This window comes from Cygnus atratus, chromosome 1 (genome assembly GCF_013377495.2).
Source record: "Cygnus atratus isolate AKBS03 ecotype Queensland, Australia chromosome 1, CAtr_DNAZoo_HiC_assembly, whole genome shotgun sequence".
In the NCBI taxonomy this organism is placed as follows: domain Eukaryota; kingdom Metazoa; phylum Chordata; class Aves; order Anseriformes; family Anatidae; genus Cygnus; species Cygnus atratus.
The window spans coordinates 89,435,620-89,449,415 of NC_066362.1; the positions used below are offsets into that span (position 1 = coordinate 89,435,620).

Here is a 13,796-nt window from a genome sequence, read left to right on the forward strand (position 1 = left end):
TTCTGCTCCCAAGAAGGCCTACACAAATATTCACTTGAATATTTAAGCCAGCCTTCCTAGCCATTTCACCTCTCAACTCTTCAAACAAACCAGAGAGCATCTCTCTTAAATTACAAAGCTTTAGGACATGTCTGCCAGTCAGTTCCAATGAGACAAATCTGTCCATGAAAAGGTGATCACAGGAAGAGGCATGGACAGGGTACAGGGCTCAACAAGTGAAACAAGAGGAATCAGCAGTAACTACCATTGTAAAGCAGGGTTCCTCTATAGAAAACTAGGTGCTTCTATACTAGAAGAAACTGAGGCTGCACAATTTCTCTGAATAATTACAGTATTTTAAGGGGTTATAGCAGAACTAATAATGGAAATCTCAAAAATGCAATAATAATTACCCCCCCCCCCCTTTTTTTTTTTTTTATAAATAAATAAAAAGCATAGACTTTGTGTTAGGTGTACTTACTTTTTTTTTTTTTCCAACATTTCTCTGGCCAGCTTGATATAGACCAATATATATACCATGATGCAGCATACAATCTGGATGAAGAACTCATTTCTCAAATTTTCCCCCCTGCCACCCCTTAACAGAATACTCCTTGTCTCAGAGTAAAGTCTTAACAAAGTTGGATGCAATTAAAAAAAAAAAAAAAAAAGGCAAGAAACTGCATACAAAACAACAACAAAGTCCACTCACTGCAAACAACTGCCACCTAGAAGACCATGAAACCTACAAAGACCCCTGTGATGCACAGGTGGTAACTGCACAGCTCTCAGTGGAGAAACCTTCTCCACTCAATGCTTCCAGCTCATTTCTGCTGGAGTCTCGAGTTTGGCTCTCCACAATGCCGGAACATAACCTCCTCATAGCCCATCAACCTGCTGCAAACAATTTTTGGACGTGCACGTAGGACTGAAGCTGGTTATTTGACTGTTCACCAGAGCTCATGAAATGATTGTGTGACCGTGTTCTTCCTTAAGCATTTTTTTTTCTGTATTTTTGTATTAAAACAATTTGAAAGAAAACATTGAGCGGTTTTCCTGATTTTAAATATCCCCTTGTATCTGATCTCTGGCTACAGCCCTAGCTTTATAGCATGGCTCCTTTGCACATCCCACCTGCAGTTTCTGTGCCAGAGGGTCCCACAATGCAAGTGGTTGCACACAGCAGAGGACAGATGTTGCAAGCATGGTGTAGGCACTGCTGCAGTGACAGGCAACTGAATCTGCCCAGAATTCGTGCTTTGCTACACAAGCTGCTTACCATGGGATTTTAAAGGGCTGGCTGTACAGTCCATAAGCTGAATTACCAGAACAATCTTTATTTTCTTTTTTGAACCATAGCTTAGTTTCCTCAGTCATGTCCATGTTATCCACGCTCCTATTAAAATGAACATTATGCATTCTCAAATTACCTAAACAGATAAAATATGTTCTCATACTGCTCTAACCCTAATGGATGAAGTCATAATTATTTTATCTGGCTATCTTCTTTTGCATTATCAATTTACCTCAAAGATATAAAAACAGATATGACTGTCTTTTTTGGACATTTCCTTCAATTAGATTTCAAAGCATGGGTGGAGATGGACTGTAAAGTCAAATGTTTTCTGTTTAAAATAAATGTATAGAAACTATAGCATTAACTATATAATCATAGTGTTTCATCAAATGAGAACTGAGGCATGAAAAGAGAAATTATGGTTTTTATAGTCACTGCTACATCTTACAAATTAAGATGTGGTCAGAATTAGTCACAAATGACAGCCATGTGATACTGTAATTTGGTCTACACTGTTTCAAAAGCTCTCTTAAAATTCAGGCAACAACAAACGTGGTTTTGAGTGTACGTCTTTGTCAGACAGGCAATTTATACTACTCTCAGCAGTTAGAATTCCCATTGTTATTTTTCAACTCAAACTGCTGAAAGACAGGAGCTGCTGAAGAATGAAAACAATCACTTTAAGAGTAAAAATAAATAATTTAATGTACAATATAGTCATCAGATTCCTTAAATAAACATTAGAAAAAAACAATTCATCATATTTCTCCCAGTACAAAAAGTTTCTAAAAATAATTTTTCCTATACAACATTAACATTTATACAGGCTACAAACGTTTCTAAGTGAGAAGTTGTTACGCTTCACTAACATGGTAGTGAAGCTTTCATGTTCCTCAAAAAATTAATGCTTAATTTTTAGTTTTAATATTATAACCAGTTACTGGCTGTAACTTTCATGCCACACTGGCCTACATGATCTGCTTCAGCACCTTTTTCTTGGCATTGGTCTGTCCCATATGCTTTATTGTCAACAACTGTTTGCTGCCTTATTAAGGCAAGAATTTTGCATTTGTTCATTCCTTTTTTTTTCCCCCCACTGCCAGGGGAGGGGGTATTAGAAGGGTGTAGACCCGTTTTCCTTTGAATTTAGAGATGTGGGTCTAATAGGTGTCTTTTCACAAGCACCAGTAGCCAATTACTGAAGTACACAGCTAATTTGACCCTTGAAAGATTTCTGCAGCATTCAGATGCATTAGTGAACAAGTCATGTTTCTTCCTGATGTTTCTTCCTTCTTCATTTTTATTTCACATTACAGAAGAGGAAAAACAGTGCTGATGAGACCTTCTCTAGGAAGAGTATAGAATGAACAAGGGGATGATGAGAGTTCCAGCTTACTTAAGAAGGAAGTGCAAAGGTTTTGCATACAATTAAAGGAAACAAAAGACTATTTAAGTTTTAAGGTTGTTTTGAGAGGAAAGAACACCAGGAAGGATATGTCAGATGAAGTTGGTGGGGGAAAAAAAGTAAAAGACATGAGCATGGGTGAACATGAAAATTAAGGATGAAGTTGTATGGATAATTTTGCATAAGCCAAGAGCAAAAGAGAGGAGACACACAGGACTGTTTTTAAAGCTCGAGCAGGGAATCTAGATTTCATCATAAGACAAATTAGAGTTTTCCAAGTCAGTAGAGCACTTTATCAAGCAAGGTATATGATTTTCACAAGACTGAAATGGGTTACTCATAAGTCAGGACAAAAATGAAGAAGGAGGTAGCAATGTTCTAGGAGTACAATACTGTTAGCAATACACCACATTTTCATTTGAAGAAAACCATCTTTAGAAGTGTTTCAACCTAACGAATAGCTCCCTAACCTGGGATTACCAACAGACAGTAGAAGCCCATCTCTTCTAGAAGGTGAGAAAGATGAGGGGTCCATTATTTCTCTGAAAGTAAAAACAGTACATTATTAACTATAAAATGAAACCTTAATATTTCAGAATATTCTTTCCGGATCTTTTTGTATTTTTTTTTCTATGAATGCTGCCAATATATAAGGAACAAAACAATACTGATATTTAGAACTTTTGACTCGTTAATCTCTTGTCCCTTGTTAAGAGTACCAAGGACATAAAATACAAGTTAAGCACAAATCTTACTTATATACACTGTACTGTGAAGTGTTAGCCTAGGATCATAGGATATCCTGAATTGGGAGGGACCCACAAGGATCACTGAATCCAACTTTTGACTCCACACAGGACTACTTACAAATTAGACCCTATGTCTGAGAGCATTGTCTGAACGCTTTTTGAACTCCAGCAGGCTTGGTTCTGTGATCACTTCAAGGATTATTCTGAAGGCACTTAGCTGTGGAGCTCAGTAAACTGGAGGAGGGGGAAAAGGGGGGAAGCAGCTCCATGCATTGTTTTCAGCAAAACTTCAAAGCTCATATAGCTTTTATACTGACATTTCCATCAAGACAAGCTTAAATGTACTGGAATCACTACCTAGTCACAAGAAAACCTGGAAGTGTGAACGTTTGTTTCGTTTAAAAGGTATCTTGATGCATAATAAATTTTCTCAGAAAACTCTGAAAAGATAAAAATTAGGAGGCTTTTTCAATCCTTGACTGTGAAAACATCAGAAACTCACTCCCTAATTACACAGCCTTTTCACTTGGATTTAAATTGGTGAGGAAAAATAATTTTAATTATTTTGCTCCCTGTTATAGTACACATACACGAGGAGATTTTCTTTTTAACTGTATGCATTAAATCTGGGGATCTGAAAACTCTGGTTGGACTCTGTAGCTCAGCATTATCGTCACTACTCAATCACTCATCACAGGACCAAATAAAGAATTCCAGGTTATAAGTTAAGTATAACCAGACTTTCTTGAAACCTAAATATTTAACAATTTTTTTAATAGAGTTGTGCAAAACATGAACTAATAAATCTCAACATCTTCCCAGAAAGATTTTCCTTTTTTCCTCCCTCCTTTTCCTAGAGAAATAGTTCCTGTAACGTACACCACTTACATGTTGATGTGAGAGAAGCTGGGTCAAGCTTTAACGTGTTACATTCAGATGTCCCAGGATAAAAAGTATCTTCTTCATCATAAATATTCTGACGTAGAATGTTTCTTATAAAATCTGGGTCCATTAAATTTTCCATAAACCCCTCTGCTGATGGCGGTACAGAGAACTCTAGCTGGTAAAATACAGTGGAGCTTTCATTGCTGAAAAACAAAGTCACCACTGAATCTTTCCTTTTTTTGAGACTGACTTTTCACAAAGTTGGCATGGATTATTTATTTTTTAATGTGTTCTAAAGAAAAGCATCAAGAAAGGAAAGAAAAGAAAAACCTGCCATCAAAGATTCTAGTTTCATTTTTCCCTCTCTCTTCTCAGAGCAGCTCTTGACATTAACAGAAACTAGGCACATTACCCGAGACATGTTTTCAAATGCACAAAGGGCAATTAGGCATGTGAGGGTGAGGTTTTCAGCACTCATGCCTAACAAGTACATAAGCGTAGAGGTGCTGCAACATATTGCACATAGCTTAGCTGAGAACCTGCAGAAAGATTTGCTCTCCTGATAGCAGTACCTGGCACAACCCAGCTGTGTTCCTAACCCAAGCTGTGGAGTGGATTAACCAAACCACTGAACCGGAGTCCGTCTCTGGAGATTTCAATATTTGTGATCTACCAAACCCACAATGTACAATGAGACAGCTACATTTTATACAAACAGAATTCAAAGCATCAAAAAATAAGTTGGATGGCAGAGAGAAAAAGGTGGAGAGATGGATCAGCTAGTCAGTACATACAAAATGCAACAGATTTGTACTTGGTCTAAATCGTGATTTATACCTGAAAGGCTAAAGAGCTGCAACTCGCTCCTTGAGCACAGCCAGTGTGCCCAAGGCTGATGGCGAACATTCCCCAGAGTGCCCTCAGGTCTGCCTCTTGCTCCAGGAGGCTCTTCCTCCACCCTTTCTCTCTCAAGAATCTTAGGCTTTTGCTAATCTACTTCCCAAGTTTTTCTCATGTAGTCTTAATCCACTTGTAACGTTGCTTTTTCAGAAATCCTTCACAAGTCCTTTCCGACTGCCCTTGCCAATCTGCTACACCTCCATGACAGGACCACACTACAGCTGATCTTTCCAGCCCACTTCTCCTGCTGATTCTCAGTCTCACTCCTATTTCAGGACTATGTTATCTTCATAGCTTGAAACATTTATGTCTCAAACACAGTGAACTCCTTAGCCCTCCTTCAGTGCCAGTTTCTGCTGACAGTAACATCTTCCCTGTATTCCAGCTTGAAATTTTCTTCTGCCTCTGCAAGGCAGGTCTGGATGCTTTTCTCCTTTCCCCGACACTACTCCCCAGGGCCCATCAGCCTTTGGTGGCTGAGTTTCTCCTTTGTGTGTACCCAGCCATTGCAGGGACTAGCCTACCCTCCGTTATGCTGCCTGCTCTGCCTCTTGCTCCTGCTCCACCAGGCTCTCTAACACGCTGCTGCTTTGAGATTTGCTCCGACTGCCCAAAATAAAATGTGGGGGGAAAATGGTCCAAACAAAGCAGGAACGTGATATTATTGGTTTGGCTCTCACTGATGCTCTTGTTGCCTTTAGCTTTTAGGGGGAACAAAGAAGTTCTTCCTTTCCATAGGCCCCGTTGTATTTATTTAAGGTTATTTAACCCATGTTGTTCTCAGGTGGTCCCAGTAGCTCATTTTCTTCTTAAAACATTTTCTTGAATAAGCTTACTAAGGCCTTCACTTGGGACCAAAGACAACAAAGGAGATACTAAACAGCAACAAAATGCTATTGTCATTGTATATTAGCAGCACTTACCCTTTACATCAGAGAATCCTTCAACCAGTTTCCACTACCTATATTTGTTACTCTCCCCCAAGCATCTTATTTTTCATAGTGCATATTTTTCATTGTGCATATTTACATAGACATGTATGTCTCATCAAAAGTTTGTGAATTTGTGATAATTTTGGTGATAGAAATTGCTTACCTGAAATGAACCACTTGAGCTGACCTAAAGTAGCGTCCTAGAGCTGGAGATGAACTGTAGACATCTGTTAACTTGGAGAGAAAAAAAAAAAAAAAAGGAAAGAAGAAAAAAACATATTTCTTCCATTCACTCTCTCTCTTCCCCATAAAAGAAAGGACAACAAATCATTCTTAAAAAGGCTTTTTAAGGGGCATAAACACAGGTGCTGAAAGTCACTTATCAGCACAGGAAAAAAATACACATTCCCTTTAAGCTTGACAGACAAGTTAATCTGTGTGTTTGAGTGATTACTATATTACCTTAACACATGGGAAGGCATTCAGGGTGAACTAAAAGTATGTGCTCAGGTTGCGCTGTGCAATTTATGTTTGGCTTGGGTTTTTATTAGTGGCAAAAAGCCATTCTATTCTTACTTGGTAGAGGGAAAGATGTCTCTACTGAGACTCCCTTCACACAGTAAGTCTAAATCAGTACTGCCATGCCTGCTGAGCTTACTTCATCCGCAACAAGGAGCGGTGATGGTTCAATGGAAATGGCAGCTATAAACCAAGACTGACATCAGGTACTTACAGGGGAACACAAAACAAAAGCCTTTTAATTGGCATTGGGCTAGAAGTCCCCCATAGATCCTTTCTAAATTAAATCATTCAATGGCTCAATGATAAAGGTGAAAGCTATGTCCCAGTTATTACTCAAATGTAAAGGGTATATATATATATTTTTTTTTTTTAATAAAAGTGTTGTTGTTGCTTTTTCCCCTTCCCTGGATCAATGCAACTGCTTGTGTGCTTAAAATCATCAATTTCTTTGCTTGGATCAGGACTTAAAATTGTACGACAAAAAATACAACTCAGAATTTAGTGAATTACATGGACTTGCAAAGGACTGAGTTGCTACACAGAGCAACAGGAATTTCTTTAAAGGAAAACACTGAATCTATGTAACAAGATGAATCAACTCGGCCAAGAACAGTGTCAACACATACCTTCTTAGTAATGTCATCAGCAAAAAGGTGTGGAAGACCACACATTAACTTGAACTTTCCAGAAAAATTGTGATAATTTCCACTATGTAGTAGTGCATCAGCATCCCAATAGTCATCCTCATCTGTGTAAACATCTAATATTCAAAAGAAAATGGAAAGAGTAGGAAAAGTTCCAGTTAGCAGAAGTATTGGGAAAACAAAACAAAACAACAACCCTTTGGCCTTCTCCAGGGTGGCTTTCTCACAGACTTCCTAGGTAAGGATTGTCTGGGAGTGACAGAAAAGTGGGAGTCACCTGAAGAAAAGCAACAGCGCACAGATGTCAATATCCCACCCCCTCAGTAAGGGTCTGCTGCTCTGGGAGCCTGGCAGACAGTGACACCACACAGGGGGAGATGAGCAATCCATTGCACTTGCTGAGGTGTTACAAGCATCATTTATTTGCACTCTCATTCTTTTTTAGGAACATTTTCTCACTCAGCTACAAGAATTGCCATCTGATCAGGATACAGGTTACCAGTTGCCTGCAAAACTAAAAGCCTTACATCCACTACTCAACACACCACCTTCTGCAGTCGGCATCCCAGTCTCCTCAGCAGTTTACAGAAAGAGTTTAAAGGATTCTACTGTTCAATACGTGTTTTTGTTAGATTGTACATATTGTACACTCTTATTAGAAGATGAACCAAGAGTAAGATACTTACTAGAATATAGAACTAGGCTGATGAGAATGACCAGGAACAATACTACAAAAATTGTAGTTAAAACCATCCATAGTTTACACTTCCAAAAAATGACTTTCCTGCATGATTTCCAGTGATCTCTCTCCTAGATACAAAAAAAAGAGAGAATGATGATTAATAAAATAAGGTGGGAAAAATATTTAAGAATGCCTCTACTGTCACATTTAGAAATACAAAAAACAACACATAAACGAGAGAATGTCTCATTGACAAGCAATGCTCTATTTTAAGGGTTCCCACCCTTGAGTACTGCCAAAAGTGGGAAAGTAAACATGCAGAAGGCAAAGGACATTCAAAGGCAGTCTATTACGCAAGAGATGTAGCATTTCCCATTTGCACAGTCTTCAACTCTTGAATTGCCTAGAAAGCTGAGGTGCTACAAAGGTGCTTTCATTGCCTTTTTTTTTTTTCTTTAACTGCATCAATTTGATTTGCTTGTACCACAAGCTGTCCGTTTGAAGTATGCCATCTCTCCCAGACAGAAATGTGTCTGGAACAACTTCCAGAATCATTCACCTCTGTGATGTTAATGATATCAGCCTGCATAGATCCTGGATGCCAGCAACCAAAGCAAATGGACCACTATTTATTAGATATTGTTGCATTAAAGACCACTAGAGTAATTAGGACTTTTTTAGCTAACTGCATTTTTCTTCAGAAGACTGAATACTGGAAGGCTATTGAGTAAATTTAACAAAGTTTACTACAAATCTCACCTGTTCTATATGACAAGGAAGTAATCTTCAAAAAATATGTGTATGCGTGCATGTTCATGTAGGAGAGAAAAGACAATACCCACCTTTCATTTAACTTTTAATATGATTCAAGATTTGAGGTTATTAGTTAGCCCAGCATTACTAATATTTAAAAAAAAAGGCTTAGGTGACATAGTAAAACACGTGAACAACTCCAACTAATTTCTTCCACAGACAGAAGACCGAATGAAGTACAAGAATACATAAGGAAATAGACCACGTTGCTTTTTTAATTCATCATCCTCCCCACCCACTGTAAACCCAGCTGTAAACTCCATGTCCTTTTTGACTTCAGTACCAGGTGAGGAAAATCACATGCTGTGGGTAGTCTGGGACATGCACGTGCAGGTAGGCAGGAACCAGCTGCTAGCTGGAGGCAATAATCCAGGTTACTTTCCTTTACCTTTTGAACTTTCCAAGAACCTAGCATAATAGAAAACTTTTCACTGTGTTTAAATGACATCCACCAGCTGGCTTAAAGCTTCTTGGGGAGTAGCAGTTGCACAGGGAAAGTGAAGAAACACCCACAGAAAGAGTTTACATGAGTCATTTCTCCAGGAGCAGGGGGCAAACTAATAGAAAGTGTCCTCTACTGACATCCCTGCAATGGGGAACTTCCTTTTGTGGAGAAGGAAGGGCAGCAAGGTTAAAATATTTTCCCTCACACCATGCATTCAAGTTATCATTTATATTTAACAGGTGGGTTATTTTATACATATATATATATATATATATATATATACACACACACACATATATATAATGCATTAGAAGAATGAACCTTCGGTTTAATACCTGACACTGGCATATAATTTTGTATTTGAAAAAAACAAAACAACAACAAAGAAACAGTAACTACTGTCTAGAGTATAATTATGAAATTCGCTTTGTTCTCTCAGTTATAAATATTATAGACAGTTATACATATTCCACGTTTTCAGACTATCACAGAAGTGTAATTGCTAATCAAGCATAGTAAACTGGGATGATCTTGAGCAAACATTCAACTCTGCACCTATTCCTCACTGGTTGGGCCAACACCCTCTGGACATTGCCCATATAACATCACAAGAGCACCAGGAAGGGGCGACAGAGAAAATCTCTCCCCGATGGGCAGAGCAGTTGTGATTAATTTGCTGGCCGAGCAGGAAGCAGAGTATAATAATTTTTCAGCAGTCCCTATAGGATAGGAAGCCAAACACCAGAATCAGCAGAAACAGAGCCCAAACGATAATTCACAGTTCTGGGAAGGGGAAGGCTGAACCGAAACTCACGGGTAAAGTTTCTCAAGGCAGCTCAGCTGATCTAGCTCCCCCCTATCTCTCCTCCACCCTTTCTCCTGTTCCTCTTTGAACCACCCTAGAATTTGTCTGACCCTGCAGCAAGCTGATTCAACTCACAACAGAAGAGAAGTAACTGGCCCCCAGTATAGTATAGGAAATAGGGCTTTTGCCTGTTTAATGGGATAGATCAGCTCACTGAGGTGATGAGTGGGGCTCACACAAGGAAGCAGGCACTGTTGCTTGCCCAGGAGGAGGAAGGCAGAGATGGCATGACTAATGCTGCTGGGCTCCCAGGTGGGCTTGGCCATCCCGGAAGATCTGCCCCCACATAAAAGTGGGAATATTCCTTTTTCTGCCACAGATTTTCCCTCTGCTCTTCAGTGAGTAATGAAAATCTTTGTACCACAGCGACCCATGAGTAAATACTACTCTTCCGTCAGCTTTACACTATCCCATAGCTTTAAGCTAAATGTTAGGTGCTGACTGCCTCAGGATTCACATGCTGGTCTTAACTGAGGCTTTGGGGCACTTTAGTCATACACATTCCTGACTGTTAGCGACTACAAATTGCTCAAAGATAAACAGATGAACAATCCAGCACGCTTTACAAAGTTTGCTGCAAGACATCCTATTCTTGTTTTGGCAGTGCCATTTTCTGATTAATTTGTTCTTAAAGAAAGACTGGTTTTAATATGCATTCCACTATTTCTCCTTTCTAGTTTTGAGCCTAATCCCGCTGGCAGCACATGAAAAGAGAAAGCAAAACTTAGTATACCAAGTACAATTTTTATTTGTTAAACTAAAGTTCACAAACAGCCAGCACCAAAAAATAACAGTGCTCAAAATCTGACTCCAACATTAGAAATCTTCATTAAACAAAATAAAATAAATACACTTAACATGCTTTCAGCCTTTACTTTCACGTGAGTGCTCTTTCCCCCTCCCTCAAACAAATCAATCCCTACAAGATGTTCCTGCAAAGTGTCACTTCTCTTACTGTTTGGTATTTCCCCGAGAGCTCCACAAGCATCAAATGAGCAACTGAAATTCCTACCTTGCTCATCGCAGCTGCTGGAGAATTTAGAGGCTTCTTGTGATCGACTTCGCTTTCTTCTCCATTAACTTGTTGTAATTCAATAACTTCATGCTCCTGATCAGAGCTTTGCCTTTTCATAGCTTCAGTCTCAGTACGAGAACCTCTGTCTATGAAGCAAGCACGGAGCCAACTCATTTCCTTCTGGTTTCAGCTGCAGTTACGGCCAGCGGCAGTTCTGGTATGAAGCTGGAGATGGTAACAGTGAGAGAGCTGGGACAGTTTTCACAGGAGTGATATCAAAACATTGATAAGTAAGGGGAAATCCTTGGAAAGGCAAATATCATCTGAACAAGCCACACAGGAAAGGGAGGGCGAGGAAGCATTGATTCGCCTGTCTCTCAAACTTCAGCCCTCAGCTGTGCAATACCAGGCTTTCCAGTTCATCTGCTTTACCGTGCCGGCCTTTGACAAGAACAAGCAGGTGACTAAACCTTCAGCAATGCTGGCACTTGCTGAGGTGGTTTTGAAAGTAACTGGATTGCTATTCCTGCTGCTTTCAGCTGAAACAGTAAAATGCTTTTGCTGCTATCGGCACAGATAAACAAACGTGTTTCGCGACAGTATAAACCAAGTAAAGGATCACATTGCTTGTGGTTCAGTTGGGATCTGAAGGGAACTTATAATTTCCATCAGTGCTTCTAATTTTAGTCTCCCACTATAGTCTATTAAGAACTGAACGCTGCTGACCTTTGTGCTGGCAATTTGCTCTCTCTAGCTATTCTGTAGTCTGAAATCACGCCTGGTGCTAAAGAAGCATTTATGTCTATTCACATACTATCAAGCGGAAATCTGAATAGTCACTTCCATGTAAAAATGAACAAATCTGAAGAGAGAGGTGGGTGACCTTCAATTTTATCCCATGTTCTCCAGGGTATACTTTCATAAAGCAAACCATCCTGTGAATTGAGATCTGATCTGCACTAGATTGCCACATGAACTCTCCCATGCTACATGAGTCACACAACAGCTTACTGCTGCCGGGGGCTGACTTATCCCCTCCCTCCCAGTATACTTTATCCTACCTCTCATTTCTCTTGTTCTAACTCCATCCTTGGGTTTCTCCTTCCTCCCCGCAGAGCACTTCTTTTAATCCTCTGGATCAAAAGGGTTGGGCCAGTAACTGCACTCCTTCGCATTCTCTTGCCTCAGAAGAGAGGACAGGGAAAAGGAAGCATTAAGAAGGGAACAAAGCCTCCTTCTTCAACTCTCTCCTCTGCTGTATGAACACCCACTCACAGCACTGCTCCTTCTTTTCCCTGCCAAATGCTACAGACGCTTTCCCCCAGATTTCCTCATTGTGCAATTCTTCTGGCTACCGATGCCTAGAGCATTCCCAGCGGGGTCGATTGCTGATGTCCTGTGGTATTCATCCAGGCAAAGGCAATCCATCAGGCTGAGCACAGAGCTTGTTTTCATTCAGCAAATAAAAAAGAAAAAATCCATGCCCCACCTTTTGCTGAATCCTTAAAAGGTTGGAGGACTGAGAACGAAGCTGAGCAGTCATCAAGATCAAAACAGGTGTCCAGATCCACAAGGATTCGCTGGGGACTTCTTGACTAGAGTAGTCTTTACCTGCTTGTTCTCACTACTCCTGCTGGAGATTAAGTTCATTTATTTCATTTCCACTCACATCAAAGACCTCACCTTCCTAGTGAACCGTCTGAAACCAAAACTTTTTTTTAATAAGTCTAACAAGTTAATGATTATGGATCTCACTCCATAAAAGCCAAAGTCCATTTGCTCACCTTTCTTAATGAGCTCTGTACAAACTCTTGAATTTCTGTTGTCTGGGTGATCTAACTTCCATACTTGGTACTTTTCTTGCCTGTGATGCAACTGACCCTTCTGATTCATGGAGCTGCAGAACTCTTAAAAAGGGAAATTGAGAACTGATCTGAACTTTGTGGCCTAGGCTCTTATCTAAAACAGAACAGCAGGAAAACTGCTTTGTTCTGTTGTGAAGACATCTTTGGTTTCAATATCAGGAAAAGAAACGTGACCTTAAATATGTGCTTTAGTACAACAGGCAGGTCTGGCTCAGTTTTATAAGAAGTGTAAACTCCAAGGTACAACTGCAGTTCTGATCACATCTGGGGCTTGCAGTTTCAGAGGCACTGAAAATGAAATGAAACATAGCCACTTAGATTTTTATCATGTGTTTATTGGAAGGGAAAAAGTGAATGGCTGAGTAGCCTTTAAAGATACTAAAACCCCTACAGAATATCATTTGAGCATAGTTTAGGTAGGAAGCAGTGCCAGGCAAGTAGCAGGGGGGAACGCCCAACACTAGTGCAAGGAAGGAGAGGGAAGCCTATCATACACCAGAAACCTACTGTGAAAAAATTACAGTACTAACTCATTGCCGTGTTTTCCCCACAGTTCTAATGCTAAACAAGAATCACATACTTATGTGCAGTAGAAAAAAACATGCTGTGAACAGCAAGGACCGGTACTCAAGTTGCCTGCTTCATCTTTTTATTTTTATTTTTTTTTACCTTAAAGATGAAAGCTAAACACTTTCAAATACTCGGCACAATTTTAAGACCATTTAGAAAGTACAGGTAGACCTTTTATTCAACTAAATACCAGAATTCTTAAGTCTCATAAAGAGCTTTGGAAACTTT

General features: G+C 39.6%; 1 protein-coding gene across 3 annotated transcripts; it reads right to left on the minus strand.

Moving 5' to 3' along the window:
• Nucleotides 1-417: 417 nt before the first annotated feature.
• Nucleotides 418-12,808, minus strand: C1H3orf52 (chromosome 1 C3orf52 homolog). Of its 3 annotated transcripts, none has more exons than XM_035540490.2 (7): nucleotides 12,195-12,423; nucleotides 11,131-11,358; nucleotides 8,000-8,123; nucleotides 7,296-7,429; nucleotides 6,311-6,381; nucleotides 4,319-4,518; nucleotides 418-3,223 (listed from the first exon to the last, which is right to left on the minus strand). In XM_035540490.2, coding segments are annotated over exons 2-7 (708 nt in total). In that variant the 5' UTR covers nucleotides 11,308-11,358; nucleotides 12,195-12,423; the 3' UTR covers nucleotides 418-3,221. The 3 variants fall into 3 exon arrangements, with proteins under 3 accessions (XP_035396383.1, XP_035396382.1, XP_050569307.1); XM_035540489.2 differs by lacking the exon at nucleotides 12,195-12,423 and adding an exon at nucleotides 12,623-12,808 and having other exon boundaries at nucleotides 820-3,223; XM_050713350.1 differs by lacking the exon at nucleotides 12,195-12,423 and having other exon boundaries at nucleotides 820-3,223; nucleotides 11,131-12,134.
• Nucleotides 12,809-13,796: the final 988 nt, after the last annotated feature.

Bases quoted from the DNA above. Each gene is read 5' to 3' on its own strand.
- C1H3orf52 (XM_035540490.2), bottom strand. From the start codon at position 11,307: ATGAGTTGGCTCCGTGCTTGCTTCATAGACAGAGGTTCTCGTACTGAG. The intron at 8,124-11,130 runs GTAGGAATTTCA...TTTTGTATCTAG, and splicing joins CAGCAGCTGCGATGAGCAAG to GAGAGAGATCACTGGAAATC. The intron at 4,519-6,310 runs GTAAGCAATTTC...TTTGTTTTTCAG, and splicing joins GCTCAAGTGGTTCATTTCAG to CAATGAAAGCTCCACTGTAT.